We start from the raw sequence: 14588 nt of genomic DNA, 5'->3' as shown, positions 1-14588 counted from the left end.
CGGTTCTCCAGAACTTGCTGGATTTCACTCCTGCTTGGTGGGTGTGGCTTGGTGGGTGTGGCAGGGGAAGGTTAGTGCAAGATCCCCATTTCCTCCCAATCAGCTGGGATCAAGGAGGCAGAGAATAGGTGGGGGTGGGACCAGCCAGAGGTGGCATTTACTGGTTTTCCGAACTACTCAAAATTTCCGCTACCAGTTCTCCAGAACTTGTCAGAACCTGCTGGATTTGACCCCTGTTCCTGCCACATCTGGTCCTGGCCTTCTCCAAGGCCCGACGATGGGGTGTCAAAGGGACTCAGAATTCATACTGGGAAACAAACACTGTGACTTTGAAGATGTGCTTCCCTAGAAGGATCTTCTGGGCAAATTCGCTCATTTCCACCTCGGCCTCCAGGGTCGCTGGGCCCAGGACCGAGCGGGTCAGCACCAGTTCCCCCGTGTACTGGTCCGAGCGCTGGACGGCGAGCCTCCCATGGCTGTTGCCCCCTAGGAGGGTGAAGCGCAGGCTGTCCCCCAGAGAGCGGCTGGTGGACATTTTGAAAAGGACCCAGGGCACGGAGTGGTTGGATTGGAGGGGCAGGTAGTGGAAGGAGATGGCATGGGCAGCTTTCTGGCAGGCCTGGCTGCCCATGGGGCAAGGGCTCCGTTCACACTGCCTGCGGAAAGGAAACAACCAATCAGGGCTATAAGAGTTTAAAGCCATCTTAGGTCCCCAAAGATACGTCTGAATTGGGGGAAAGCATCCTGGCATCTAATGGCTCTCTGAAGGGAGCTTGTCTCTGGACATAATGGCTGTTGGGTGGGCAAGAGCAGTCCCAAACACCCATTTCTCAAAAGACAGGTGGTTGAGCTGCCACTCCATTTCACTGGTCATACAGCATATAGCGCCTGCGCGACACTGCCGAGCAGCTAGAGCGTCGCGGAGGCTTGCAGAGGTGTTGCTGGCAGGTACGATGCATGCGTGCGCTGTGCACGTCCGTGTGGGCGACACCGGGCCCATTCCAACCATACCGGTTGGAATGGATCCAGAACCCACCAGTGCTCCTGGTCCTACTTTTCACTAGACTAGATATACCTAATTCTTGTTGTCATCTTCATCCCGCTAAGAGCCCAGCCCTCCGTCCTCATTCCTGCAGTTTCTACTTACGAGGCTGACGTCTTGACGTAGGTTGTGTTGAACTGAGTCTTGGGGCATTCGGCCTTCACACAACGGAAGCCCCCATAGACGTTGACGCAGGTGTGTCCGCGGCTGCAGTGCTCTTGATTTGTCGCACATTCATCCACATCTTGCAAAGACAACAGAGAGAGTCTGTCTCAACCCTGGTGGTCTGGAGCCCTGCAGCGTCCTGGCAAACATTACAGACCCTCACCCTGCTCTAGGAATTTGGCGGAGGGTCAGAGCTGCTCTGGGCTGCTGGCCCTGTGCCCCTTCAATCCCAGCAAGGACCCACAGCAAACAGGCAGCGATACGGATGCCAGCTCTGTGCAATTCCCCACTGCAACTGAAAAAGAGTGTGCAGGCTTGTTCTGAAGAGATGAATATGGAGCGGGGTTATGGTATTCATGCGCTGAGGGATGCCCAGCCTCTGGAATGAATGGGGTCAACCACTTTCAACCCTATGTTTTTGCATTTCATGCAGATAGTCCTTGACTTACAAAAGTTCATTTAGTGACTGTTCAAAGTTACAACAGCACTGAAAAAAGTGACATGACTATTTTTCACAGTTATGACCTTTGCAGCATCCCCATGGTCATGTGATCAAAATCCAGATGCTTGGCAACAGGTTCATATTTATGACTGTTGTGGTGCCCCAAGATTAATGTGATCCCCTTTTGCGACCTTTGGACAAGCAAAATGTTGGAATACGTGTTAGAATGCATTTTGTTTTGCAAAAGTCACAGAAATATTCAGCCAGTAGATGGCAGTGTTTAGTTTGCCTCTGGTTGTAATCTATGGTTACACTCTATGATAGTTGAGACAGGTAAGCAGCCTATTGTGATTATACTGTATACTTTATTTGAATTGCATGGTTAGGTAACCATCCTCTGCTATCAATCTATGTGGCTATTTAATACAGGAATCCTCCACTTACAACAGTTCATTTAGTGCAGTGTTTCTCAACCTTGGTGACTTTAAGTCCTGTGGACTTCAACTCCCTCTGGCTGGGGGATTCTGGGAGTTGAAGTCCATAGGACTTAAAGTCACCAAGGTTGAGAAACACTGATTTAGTGACTGTTCAAAGTTACAATGCCACTGAAAAGTGACTTATGACCGTTTTCCACACTTATGACCATTGCAGCATCCCCATGGTCAAAATTTGGAAGCTTGGCAACTGGTTCATACTTATGACCATTGCTGTGTCCCAAAGTCTCCTTTGGCAACCATTTAACAAGCAAAGTCAATGGGGAAGCCAGATTCACCTAACAACTCTGGGGCAAAACTCACTGAACAATTGTCTCGCTTAACAACAGAAACGTTGGGCTCAAGGACTACCTGTACTTTAAAACACACACACACACACACACACACACACACATTTACCCACACACACACACACACAGAGCACTGCCTGAAGAGGAGGGGAAATGAGTGCTCTACATTTCTACAATTTATTAAGGAGGATGGGAGGAACTCACCGCTGCATATGTTCTGCTCAGCCTGGAAGCGATAGCCGGACGGGCAGGTGCACTGATAAGACCCAGGCAGGTTCACGCATTCGTGGAGGCAGATCCGGGTGTGGTAGTTGGACTGGTACAGCTGGCACTCGTCCACATCTGCGATGGAGGAGGAGGAAGCTGCTGAGTGGGTCCCCGGGGCAAGAAAGGAACTCCCCAATCCCTGCTTAACTCAGTCCTCCAGAGAGGGAGAATTCACACGAGCAGGTTTTCCCACTTGGGGTACAATGCTCAGCAAAGCTTTGCCCGAAAAAATGGGCACCGCAGAGCCGAATCACGGGAGAGGCTCTGATTTAGGGCTCTGGAGTGGAGAAGCATCAGCACATTTGCAAAATGTGCTAAGATGGAACCAGGATGCAATGAAATGGTTCCCATTACATTCTAAGGCAGGGTTTCTCCCTCTGGGCAACTTCAAGAGGTGTGGACTTCAACTCCCAGAATTCCCCAGCCAGTGCAACAAAACCAACCTATCATAGCTTAACCGTGGTTTGGTTCACATGACACTCTATGACAGTGTTTCCCAAACTTGGCAACTTGAAGATGTCTGGACTTCAACTCCCAGAATTCCCCAGCCAGCATTCTGGGAGTTGAAGTCCAGACATCTTCAAGTTGCCAAGGTTGAGAAACACTGCTCTATGACATGATGAGGAGCAATGATTGACTGTAGAAATTCCCCGAGACTCTCCTGCCCACACTCAGCAGCCAAATGACTGGATCAAAGATCCCATCTCCTTTCTCTTAATATCCATTTTCCTCCACTCAAAATCAGGTAGATGTCAGACCAAGAACATTCCAGAAAGCAGAGCGCCCCATTTCCTCACTGGCTAAAATGGACTAAAACAGCAGGGTTTTTTTGGGGATGGGGATGGGGTGGGGTATTTTCAGGACTTAAGTGTAGAAATGTGACTGAGAATAGAAGAGAAGAGCAGAATAGAATATGGAAGGAAGGGACCTTGGAGGTCTTCTAGTCCAGCCCCCCCCCCCCCCCCCCCGTTCAAGCAGGGGACTTGATACCATTTCAGTGGCTAGTCTCTTCTTAGAAACCTCCAATGATGGAGCGTCCATGATTTCTGGAGGCAAGCTGTTCCACTGGTTAATTGTTAAAGAGTGCAGAGAAGAGCAACAAAGAGGATTAGGGGACTGGAGAGTAAAACATATGAAGAACGGTTGCAGGAACTGGGTATGTCTAGTTTAATTAAAAGTAGGACTTCCAATATCTCAGGGGTTGCCACAAAGAAGAGGGAGTCAAACTATTCTCCAAAGCACCTGAGGGCAGAACAAGAAGCAATGCGTGGAAACTAATCAAGGAGAGAAGCAACTTAGAACTGAGGAGAAATTTCCTGACAGAACAATGAATCAGTGGAACAGAAGTTGCCTCCAGAAGTTATGAATGCCCCAACACTGGAAGTCTTTAAGAAGATGTTGGATAACCATTTGTGTGAAATGGTATAGGGTTTCCTGCCTAGGCAGGGGGTTGGACTAGACCTCCAAGGTCCCTTCCAACTCTGCTATTGTCTTGTATTGTCCTCCCTGTTAGGAAGTTTCTCCTTAATTTTGCTTCTCTCTTTGGTCAGTTTCTATCCATTATTTCTTGTCCTTCCCTCTGGAGCTTTGGAAAATAATTTGACCCTCAAATACTGGAATACTGCTATCATGTCACCCCTAATTCTTCTTTTCTCTAGACTAGCCAAACCCAAATCCTGCAGCCGTTCTTCATGTGTTTTAGTCTCCAGGCCTTTGGTCATCCTCGTTGCTCTTCTCTGCACTTTTTCCAAAGTCTCTTGGAAAGTTTTACAAAGTTTTTTGTAATGTGGTGACCAAAACTGGATACAGTACTTCCGGTGTGGCCTTACTAAGGTTTTATAAAGCAGTCCTAATACTTTGCGTAATTTTGATTCTATGCCTCTGTTTATACAACCCAGGATTGGGTTGTACAGGGAAGCTTCTGGGAGGCCTACCACTCCATCACTCTCCTGCTCAATTCTTGGAAAATGTTCAGATGGGGGGTTATGGTGGTGGTGGGGAGATGGTCCCAGAAACGCAGGCCAGCAGCTCTCTGTTCCTTTGGTCCAGATTCTTCTTCTAGGACGGTCCTGATGGGTGGGGAGCACATACAGTCTGCAGCCATGTTCCCTTTTAATGCTGGTGGACCCCACCAGATGTGTCACTTTGGTAGTGTGGACAATTTCCTGGTTGCTATAATGTTCTCACTTCTTTTTGTCCCAAAGGTGCCTTTTTTTTTTCAAGAGGCAAACTGGACTTTCTGGTTTTTCTTTGAAGACGTTTTGCTTCTCATTCAAGAAGCTTCTTCAGCTCTGACTGGATGGTGGGGAAGAGCGGAAGAAACTACTCGGATGGGAAGCAAAACATTTTCAAAGAAAGTCCAGCTGTCTCTTTGAAAAAAAAGGCACCTTTGGGAACAACCATGTCTTGGAGGACGGAGAATCTCCGAAGATATCTTGCTCCTGACTAGGTGGCTCAGTAGCTAAGACACTGAGCTTGTCAATCATGAAAGGTTGGCAGTTCGGCGCTTCAAAGCCCTAGTACAGGTCTCCTGCATGAGCAGGGGGATTGGACTAGATGACCTCCAAGGTCCCTTCCAACACGGTCACTGTTCTTTTTCTTTTCTTGTAAAGCAAGATTGGAAGACTCAGTGATGCAAGAAATGGTAGAAATCTGGGAGCAGTGATTCCCCCTTTGGTTGAGGGCCCCAGTTGGGGTATAGGGCTACTAGCATGCCCCTCCACCCATAATCTTACCTTGACAAGTGCCTCCCCTTGTCAACAGGAAGCCAGCTTCACAGCTGCACTGGCGTGAGCCTCCTGGATTCTCAACGCAGCGGGGTTGACGGCTGAATGTTGCGTTGCCTATGGCCAAGAGGTCACCGTTAGGGTGGACTTTACAGTGGGACGAAGAAGCAGAGCGGAGGGTGGGGAAGAGACGGGACCTTCGGAATCTCCTTGTTGCATAGGCTTATTACGGCCTCCGCTGGAGGGAATTCCCTACTTATGACCAGTTCTTTAGTGACTATAGGTGGTTACCATTTACAATATTTCCTTTAGTGACGTTCAAAATTATAACGGCACTGAAAACAGTGACAGTTATGACGGTTGCAGTATGACCATAGTCACGGGATCTAAATTCGGATGCTTGGCAGCTGACTCGTACTTATGACGGTTGCAGACTCCTGGTGTCATATGATCTCCTTCTACGAACCTTCTGATAAGGAAAGTAAACGGGCAGTCCAGTTTCATTTAACAACCATGTTACTAACTTAACAACTGCAGTGATTCAGCTTAAGAACGGTGACACGAAAAGTTGTAACATGGGAGCATACTCACTTAGCATATGTTTCACTTAGTGACAAAAGGTTTGGGCTCAGTTGCGGTCATAAGTCCAGGAGGGGACACACATACCTCCCTGTTGGTTCTTTAGCAGCAGCGTGAATTATAGAGTTATTTCATTCCTCTCTGGCTGGCCTGGGGTCTCCCATCTCAGCCACCACCTGCTGAGAGACCCCCTCCCACCTTTCAATCTGATCCAAGGGCAATTAAACGCTTCCCCTCTCAAAGCAGGTGTGATGCAGGGGGTCAGAATGTTGCTCCAGGGTTGGGAGCCCCCCCCATCCAAATCCCTGCAGCTGCCTTGCCCTCCTTGCCCTCCCTTAAAGGGAGTAACAGATCAACAGAGTTGGAAGGGACCTTGAAGGTCATCAATCCAACCCCCCACCCAAGCAAGAGACCCTGCACCATTTCTGACAGAGGGCAGTCCAGGAAGAAAAGGCCAAAGAGCCAGTCCTGCTTCTTGGATCCTCGGGATTTTGCTAGCGCAGCCCCAGGGGTCTCTGTCACTTACGGGCATGAAGGGGTGCCTGGCAGGTGCTCCCCGACCAGCCGCTGGGGCACAAGCAGCTGTAGCGGCGGACAACATCCACGCAGGTCCCTCCGTTGGCACAGGGGCGACTGGCACAATCGCTGGTGCCTGGTTGGGAATAAAAGAACGAGGAGATGCTTCGTTCGGCCAAAGATTGAGATGCAGCCCTCTCCTCCCCTGGCAGGGCCCAGATTTTGACCGAATTTTAGCCCCTCTGCGGATGCAGGGAAAAGGGGCAAATGTTGTTTCCCCAAAAATAAGGGTCTTATTTTCGTTTGACCCCTGAAATAAGCGCTTGGCCTTATGTTCGGGGAGGTCTTGTTGTTTTTGAGGTGCAGGAGGCGGCGAGCATGGTCCCCTCATGGCTGCTGCTGTGTTACAATACTTTCCGTGAGGGCTTATTTTAGCGCATGCGCTCAACCCCCCCCCATTGGGCTTATTATCCAGGGAGGTCTTATTTTGGGGGAAATAGGATAGACGACAAACAGGTAAGCAAAATAATCTGCGTGAACAATAAAACAGATTTTGAAGCAACTCAGCCCCCCAAAAGCAGGCTTTATACAGGTAGTCCTCGACTTACAATGCTTTGTTTAGTGACCGTTTGAAGATACAACGGCACTGGAAAAAAGTCACCCTTTTTCATGCTTTATGACCATTGGAGCACTCCTGTGGTCACGTGATTTACATTCAAATGCTTGACAACTGGTTCATACTTATGACCGCCGCTGTGTCCCATAGTGATGTGATCGCCTTCTGATAAGTCAAATCAACGGGGAAGCCAGATTCCCTTAACGACCGGGTGACTCATTTAATGTCTGCAGCGATTCACTTAACAAGGGGGGCAAGAAAAATCGTCAAATGGGAGAAAACTCCCTGAACAGATTTCTCACTTAGCAAGATAAATCCAGGCCTCGATCGTGGTCATAAGTCAAGGGCTACCTGTAGATGCTTAAAAGCCAAGATCACCAGTGGGAGGCTTCTCCTTCCACCTACTTCTGCAGGTGGCCTGCCGTCCACTCCAAGTCCCGTTGTCCAAGCAGAGCCGAGTCTCGGAGCCGGTCAGCACAAAGCCAGGGTTGCAGATAAAATGGAGCTCATTCCCCATGGCCGTTCCTCTGCCCAGCCTCCGGCCGTTGGTGGGTGCGGAAGGGAGGGTGCAGCTCTCTGCGGGGAGCAAGATGGAAGAAGAGACAAGTTAAATTTAGTGATAATAGGTATAGTTAAATAAAAATTGATAATGATAGTAATGTATACAATGTTGAGCTGTTATGATAAGTAAAATTGGATATGAATATTGAATGTTACCCGTGAAGGGAAGGTTAGAAATACTTTTGGACTATATATAAAGGTTATTAATAACAATAACAATAAAAAAGAACAAAATTAGACACAGCTAAGTTTTAACTAATAGGGGGAAAATGTTATGATATAGGATATAGTTAAATAAATAAAGAATAATGATAATAAATTATATATATGGAGGATTAGAAAATGTTGGTATTAAATATTATGGATGTTTAGCTAGAACAGGATTTGAGGATATAATGTTAATGGGGGATTTTATGAATAAGCAAATGAAATATCAGTATGTGGTTATGTATTAAATCTTGATATATTTTATGATGGACGTTTAAATAATCATAGTCAAATAAAAGTGGAGGTATGATGATGATAATATAATAAATATCCAAGTTAAGATATTAGAATTAATATGAATTATATTTGATGACGGTGGAAGAGATGCACAAAAGCCTTTTTTAACCGACTGATGCACTTTCTACAGTATGTAAAGAAGGAGGATTTGTCTGTTTGTTTTGAAAATAAGTTTTTTTTTTAAAAAGAAGAAACAAGGTGAAGACCCTTTTTAGTTCCTCAGACAACTGGTTTAACCTGAAGTGACTTTCCTGCTCATACAGTTGAATACAGACCTGAGAAACACCAAATGCAAAGGACCCTAACCAAAGTAAATCCAAAGGGAACCCTAACCCATTGCTAATTTCTCCTGGCACCACGGTTCATAAAAACGTAGAAGAAAAGAGTTGGGGGTGGGAATTAAAAACTTCCTGAGCAAACTTCAAAGGCTATTTTTTTCCAGTGGGGAAAATGCCAGCAGACTCAAACAAAGTCTTCCTGTGAAATCTGTTGTGATTAAAATAAAATAAAACCAAATAAAATAGCATCTGAAATGCTCTTGGGATTTATTTTAACCACGGCGCATTAAATGTACAGTATGAATCAGAACAGAGCTGGAAGGGACCTTGGAGGCCTTCTAGTCCAACCCCCTGCTCAAGCAGGAGACAGTCTCCTCCTATCCAACGACATGAAATTTAATGTAGAGAAAAGCATGGATTTACACCTAGGCAGGAAAAACCAAAGGTACAAGTACAGATTAGGCGAAACCTGACTTAAAAACAGTAACTGGGAGAGGGACCTTGGAGTCCTAATGGATAATCACTTGAGTAAGAGCCAGTAATGTGCAGCAGCCACCAAAAAAAAAAAAAGCCAATACAATCATTGGTTGCATAAACAGAGGCATAGAATCAAAAGCCTTAAGTAAGGCCACACCTGGAATTCTGCACCCAGTTTTGGTCACCACATTACAAAAAAGGATATTGAAACTTTGGAAAAAAATGCAAATAACAGCAACTAAGATGATTAAGGTATAAAGAACGGTTGCAGGACATGGGTATGGCCAGTCTAAAGAAAAGAAGAATTAGGAGAGGGGGGGCATGATAGCAGTCTTCCAGTGTTTGAGGGGCTGCCACAAAGAAGAGGGAGTCAAGCTATTCTCCAAAGCACCAGAGGGCAAGACAAAAAACAATGGATGGAAACTAATCAAGGAGGGAAGCAACCCAGAATTAAGGAGAAGCTTCCTAACAGGGTGGATGACTAACAGATTAACAGAGTTGGAAGGGACCTTGTAGGTCATCTAGTCCAGTGGTCTCCAACCTTGGCAACTTTAAGACCTGTGGACTTCAACTCCCAGAGCAAAGCTGGCTGAGGAACTCTGGGAGTTGAAGTCCAAGGTTGGAGACCACTGATCTAGTCCAACAATGAACCAGTGGAACAGAAGTTGCCTTCAGAAGTTGTGAGTTACTTTATTACTTCAGGCTTTTAAGGAAAGATTGGACAACCAATCTGAATCTGAAATGTCTAGAGTGCCCTCCTTGAGCAGGGGGTTGGACTAGAAGACCTCCGAGATCCCTTCAGTTCTATTCTGATAGATTGACTCTTAAAAACCTCCAGGAGTGAAGCTCCCACAACTTCTGAAGGCAAAACGTTCCACTGGTTGGCTGTTCTCACGGTTAGGAAATTTTAGGCTGTCATCTTCATCACTTGTAACTAACAGGACGATTGGGAGAACTTTGCCACCTTCAGAACTGGCTCACATTTTTCTTCTTCCTGTTTTCCTTTGGCAACATGTCTTTTAGACTATAATCTATAGTTAATTCCTAGGAATTTAACATGGGTTAAATAACCAGCAAAGACCTTGCTATTATAGTATCGGATTTGGAAGAAGCCTGATTGCAGAATGATCCACAATGGACTTCTACAGGGCAGATCTGGATTCAAGTCCCGCCTTGAAACAACCCAGCTAGCAAAGTGGGATATAGGTCAGTATGGCTAAAAAAAAAAACATTTTAAAGTTTATTCACTTTCACTCCAATGGAATCAACTCCACACTCTTTCCCCCTGGATTCTGCAGCCTTTGATTGCACGGGAGCCCATGGAGATGATGGGGGGTGTCAAAAGAAGCAAGATGGCGTCTGTAACCTACTGTCAGGCCTGCAATTATATCCCTTTTAGAATTTTGGCCTGCCACACTTTCTCTTATTTTATTATGCTGTTTTATTAGTATAGTGGATGGGAGGGGGGAATAGAAAGGAGTAGGATTGTGGACTGTGTTGTTGTCATTCTTTTCTAGAAGACCAAGGTCATCTTTCGTCTCCGCACCTTTGCACCTGGAAGAAGACAATTGGATCATATGATGGGTGTGGGGACAAGATCATGAACTTTTAACTGGGTGGGATTCTGATGTAATTTCCAGAATTGGGATTCCCCAGATGTGCTAAGATGTCTGCTTTATTAAATTGGAACTTTAAGGATCGTTTTGCCTTGGACTCTGATTTAATTCTACATGATACTTGGAACGCTGACACCTACACGACAGACGCCATCTTGACTTTTTGGCCCACCTCTTGGTTTGCTGTCCTCTTACCGTTCCGCTTGGCCGGCGGCTTCTGGGCACTGGCTGACAAGAGCGCCAGCTGCTTCTTCAGGCTTCGCAGGCTGCGCATCTGGGCCGCCTCGTGAGCCAAGAGCAGCTTCTGCATCTGTTGGATGGCGGCTGCCACGTGTTGCTTGCTCAGGCAGTTCTGGGCAGAGGGAAGAGAGGGGAGCCGGTTAGGAAGTAGCCCCCCGACAACTGGGTCTCTCCCCACCCCCAGAAATCAGATCAGCCTAAAGAGATTTTCTTCTGGCTGGCATCTTCCCAGGCTCAGCCGCCAATTCACCAGGATCGCTTGGCAGTGAAAAGCCAAGTTGTGCTTGTGGTCACCAAGGATTTGAGTATTTATTTAAATCCCGTCTTTATTATAGGTACTCCTTGACTGACAACACTTCATTTAGTGACTGTTCGAAGTGACAGCCCCACTGGAAAAAGTGACAGGATCGTTTTCCACACTTATGACCATTGCAGCATTCCCATGGGCACATGATCAAAATTCATCCACTTGGCAATTGACTCATATTTATGACGGTTGCAGTGTCCTGGGGTCACATGATCCACTTCTACGACCATCTGATAAGCAAAGTCAATGGGGAAGCCAGGTTCACTTAACAACTGTGTTACTAACTGAACAACTGCAGGGATTCCCTTAACAACTAATCCAAGAAAGGACGTAAAATGAGGCAAAATTCAATTAACAAATGTTTCACTTAGCAACAAATCTTGGACTTAATTGTTTTACAAAGAACTCAAGGTGGCAAACATCTCCAACACACCTTCCTCCTCCTATTTTTCCCCCAACAACCACAACCATCCTGTGGGGTGAGTTTGGGCTGTGGGTGACTGGCCCCAAGTCCTCCAGCTAGTTGTCATGGCCGAAGGCAGCACTTGAACTCTTGATTCTTCAGTCGCCATCTTGACTTTTCTGACTTCCCTCCTCTCCTGGGGACAATGTTGCTGCAAGGAATTATGGGAAATGTATTTCCCAACTTACTGGGAGAGGCCATTTTGGACATGTACATTTTAGATCATGACACCAGCCAGACGGTCGTAAGTTGCCAAATAAAACTTTCGGAGAGCGAAGTCAAAATATTGAGAATGCATGAATATCCCTGGCTTATGGCTCCTGGCCACCCCCACCAGGAACAACTGGGCTGTGTCTCCTCCCCCCTCCAGCCCCCTGCTCCTGGGATCTGCTGGGCATCACCTTTTCTCAGCCCTTTCTACGTCCTCTTACCTGGGTACTGCTAAGGGGCAGAGGCAGGATGCCAAGAAGCATCACGATGGTGGCTAACCTGGGTAACATTTTCTGCTCTCCCAGGGATGGGAGAAGGGAAATGGCTTCCTGCAGCAGCATCCTCAACACTCCTTAAGTAAGAAGGAGAAGAGAGAAGAAAAGTTAAACAAAGCTGGACATTCAGTTCTGGTCAAAGTAGTCAACATTCTATTCCCAATTTAGAATGAATGAGCTGGAAGGGACCTTGGTGATCTTCTAGTCCAGCCCCATGCTCAAGAAAGACAACCTATAGCATTTCAGATAAGTGCCTGTCTAGAGTAGACCCTTTTTAAAAACTTCCAGCCATGGAACGCCCATGATTTCTGGAGGCAAGATGTTCCACTGGTTAATTGTCCTCACTGTTAGAAACGTCTCCTTAATTCCAGGTTGCTTCACTCCTTGGTTAATTTCCATCCATTGGTTCTTGTCCTGCCCTCTGGGGCTTTGGAGAATAATTTGACCCGCTCTTCTTTGCAGCAGCCCCTCAAGTTCTGGAAGATTGCTATCATGTCACCCCTAATTCTTGTTTTCTTTAGGCTAGCCAAACTGAAATCCTGCAACTGTTCTTTGTATGTTTTAGTCTCCAGGCCTTTGATCATCTTAGCTGCTCTTCTCTGCACTTTTTCCAAAGTCTCAACATCTTTTTTGTCCTCCTTGGGCAGAAGAGAGCAGACCTTCTCCATCATTTTCTTCCCTGACCCATCCTACTTTTTGGAGGAGGTTGCAAATGGACACAATCTTAAGAGGGGATTAAGGGGGTTATTCTTCAAAGTTGTTGACGATAGGACAAGAAGCAATGGATGCAAACTAGCAAGAGGAAGATCCAACCTGGAAATAAGAAGGAATTCCCTGACAAAAAGAAGGATTAATCAACGGAACAGCTTGCCTCTTGGAGTTGTGGGTCAGACATGGTATTCAGGACAAACCTCCGGGTGCCCCCACCCCATCAGAGGTAGCCTGACCAGTCCCCCCAACCCACTTCCCAGGGAATCTGCTGCCCGCCCTGGTGAGCAGACTTCAGGGAGAGAAAGAGGGGGCAGCAGGAGAGGCCAGATGGGGGCTTAGGAGGGGGAAATAACCTGAATGTCCCTCAAAAGGCTCTGAAAAGAAAGTACTAAATATACAAGTATATATTCAAGAGTGAGATATAAAGGGGAAGAAAACATAGTTAGGATAGATTAGCGAAGGAAAGGGAATAAGAAATGATATTAAACTATATTTGGGTTTGCAGAAATACCATCCCAAGGAAACATAAATTGAGATCTGAAAGAGACACCTATAACAACAGAAAAAGAAAGGGAGAGAGAATGAGAGGAAGAGGAGGGAAGGAAGAAAGAGGTAAGGAGAGGAGGGTGGAAGGGAGAGAAAGAGAAGGAGAGAGGGTGGGGAGGGGAAGAGTAGGAGTAGGAGAAAGGGAAGGGAAGAAGGAAGGGGAAAGAGAGGAGGAAGGAAGAAAGTAGAGAAGAGAGGGAGGGAGAAAAGAAAGGGAAAATAAGATGGTGTTACAACAGGTGGAAAGGATGGTAAATGAAGCAAGCCAAATTGTATATTATAACCTTTTAAATCAGGAGTCTCCAAACTTGGGAACTTTAAGACTTGTGGACTTCAACTCCCAGAATTCTGGCTGGGGAATTCTGGGAGTTGAAGTCCACAGGTTTTAAAGTTACGAAGTTTGGAGACTCCTGATTTAAATGGAATAACAAATAACAAACTTTTTTTTAAAAAAAAGACTCTGATGTGGCCGCACACCCCTCCCTTCTCCAAAGGACGGAAAGAGGAGGCTGGAAAAGACCCGGGGTGGCATGGAGGGGGGCGAGGGTACCCACCTGGCTGAGGGTCTCTCCGGCGGGACCCCGGCAAAGCTCCTCTCCTCCTGCCCGTCGCTCTCGCCCGCCTGCCTTTTATCTCCTTAGCCAGGCTCGCCCCGCGCGGGAGGCGGAGGCTCCTCTGCTGGGCAGCCGCTCACTGGACGGGGCGGGGGGCGATGGAGGTGGGTAGTCGTCTGTCCCGCAACTGCCCCCCCCCCTCGCTGGGCTTTGGCCAACGAGGGAGCCGCGGGGGCGGTTGAGGCAGCCCTTCCCCAAGCGGGCGCCCAGCGGGTGGGGGTGGGTGGGACGGGGGTTTGCGAGCTGCCCTTATTTGAAACTTTTGGAACAATCCAATGGAACAGAAGTTGCCTTTGGAAGTTGTGGGAGCTTCATCCCTGGAAGCTTTCCAGAAGAGACTGGACTGCCCTCTGTCAGAAATGGTGTAGGCTCTCCTTCTTTGGCAGGGGGTTGGACTAGATGACCTACAAGGTCCCTTCCAACTCTGGTAATCTGTATCTGATTCGCCTCCAGAGGTTGTGGATGCTGACTTCATCCCTGGAGGCTTTCAAGAAGAGACTGGACAGCCATCTATCAGAAATAGTGTAGGGTCTCCTGCTTGGGTGGGGGGTTGGACTAGATGACCTGCAAGGTCCCTTCCAACTCTCTTAATCTGTTAAATCTGCTACATGGGGCAAAACTCACTCAACAAATGTCTCACTTAACAACA

At 47.0% G+C, this 14588-nt stretch overlaps 1 protein-coding gene across 1 annotated transcript; it reads right to left on the bottom strand.

Moving 5' to 3' along the window:
• Window positions 1–295: 295 nt before the first annotated feature.
• Window positions 296–12083, bottom strand: LOC116517898 (fibulin-7-like). The gene is made up of 6 exons (XM_032231083.1): window positions 12015–12083; window positions 10769–10925; window positions 6532–6657; window positions 2638–2775; window positions 1148–1286; window positions 296–656 (listed from the first exon to the last, which is right to left on the bottom strand). The coding sequence occupies exons 1-6, from the start codon at window positions 12081–12083 to the stop codon at window positions 296–298; spliced, it is 990 nt and encodes a 329-aa protein (XP_032086974.1).
• Between the last annotated feature and the right edge of the window lie 2505 nt (window positions 12084–14588).

The sequence above is a fragment of the Thamnophis elegans genome, chromosome 14 (assembly GCF_009769535.1).
Source record: "Thamnophis elegans isolate rThaEle1 chromosome 14, rThaEle1.pri, whole genome shotgun sequence".
NCBI classification, from domain to species: Eukaryota; Metazoa; Chordata; class Lepidosauria; order Squamata; family Colubridae; genus Thamnophis; species Thamnophis elegans.
The sequence above is the reverse complement of the archived record's forward strand: the minus strand, read 5'-3'. Positions and strand labels throughout refer to the sequence as shown.

Bases quoted from the DNA above. Each gene is read 5' to 3' on its own strand.
- LOC116517898 (XM_032231083.1), bottom strand. From the start codon at position 12,083: ATGTTACCCAGGTTAGCCACCATCGTGATGCTTCTTGGCATCCTGCCT. The intron at 1,287-2,637 runs GTGAGTTCCTCC...TGTCTTTGCAAG, and splicing joins TGAGCAGAACATATGCAGCG to ATGTGGATGAATGTGCGACA. The intron at 657-1,147 runs GTAAGTAGAAAC...TCCTTTCCGCAG, and splicing joins TACGTCAAGACGTCAGCCTC to GCAGTGTGAACGGAGCCCTT.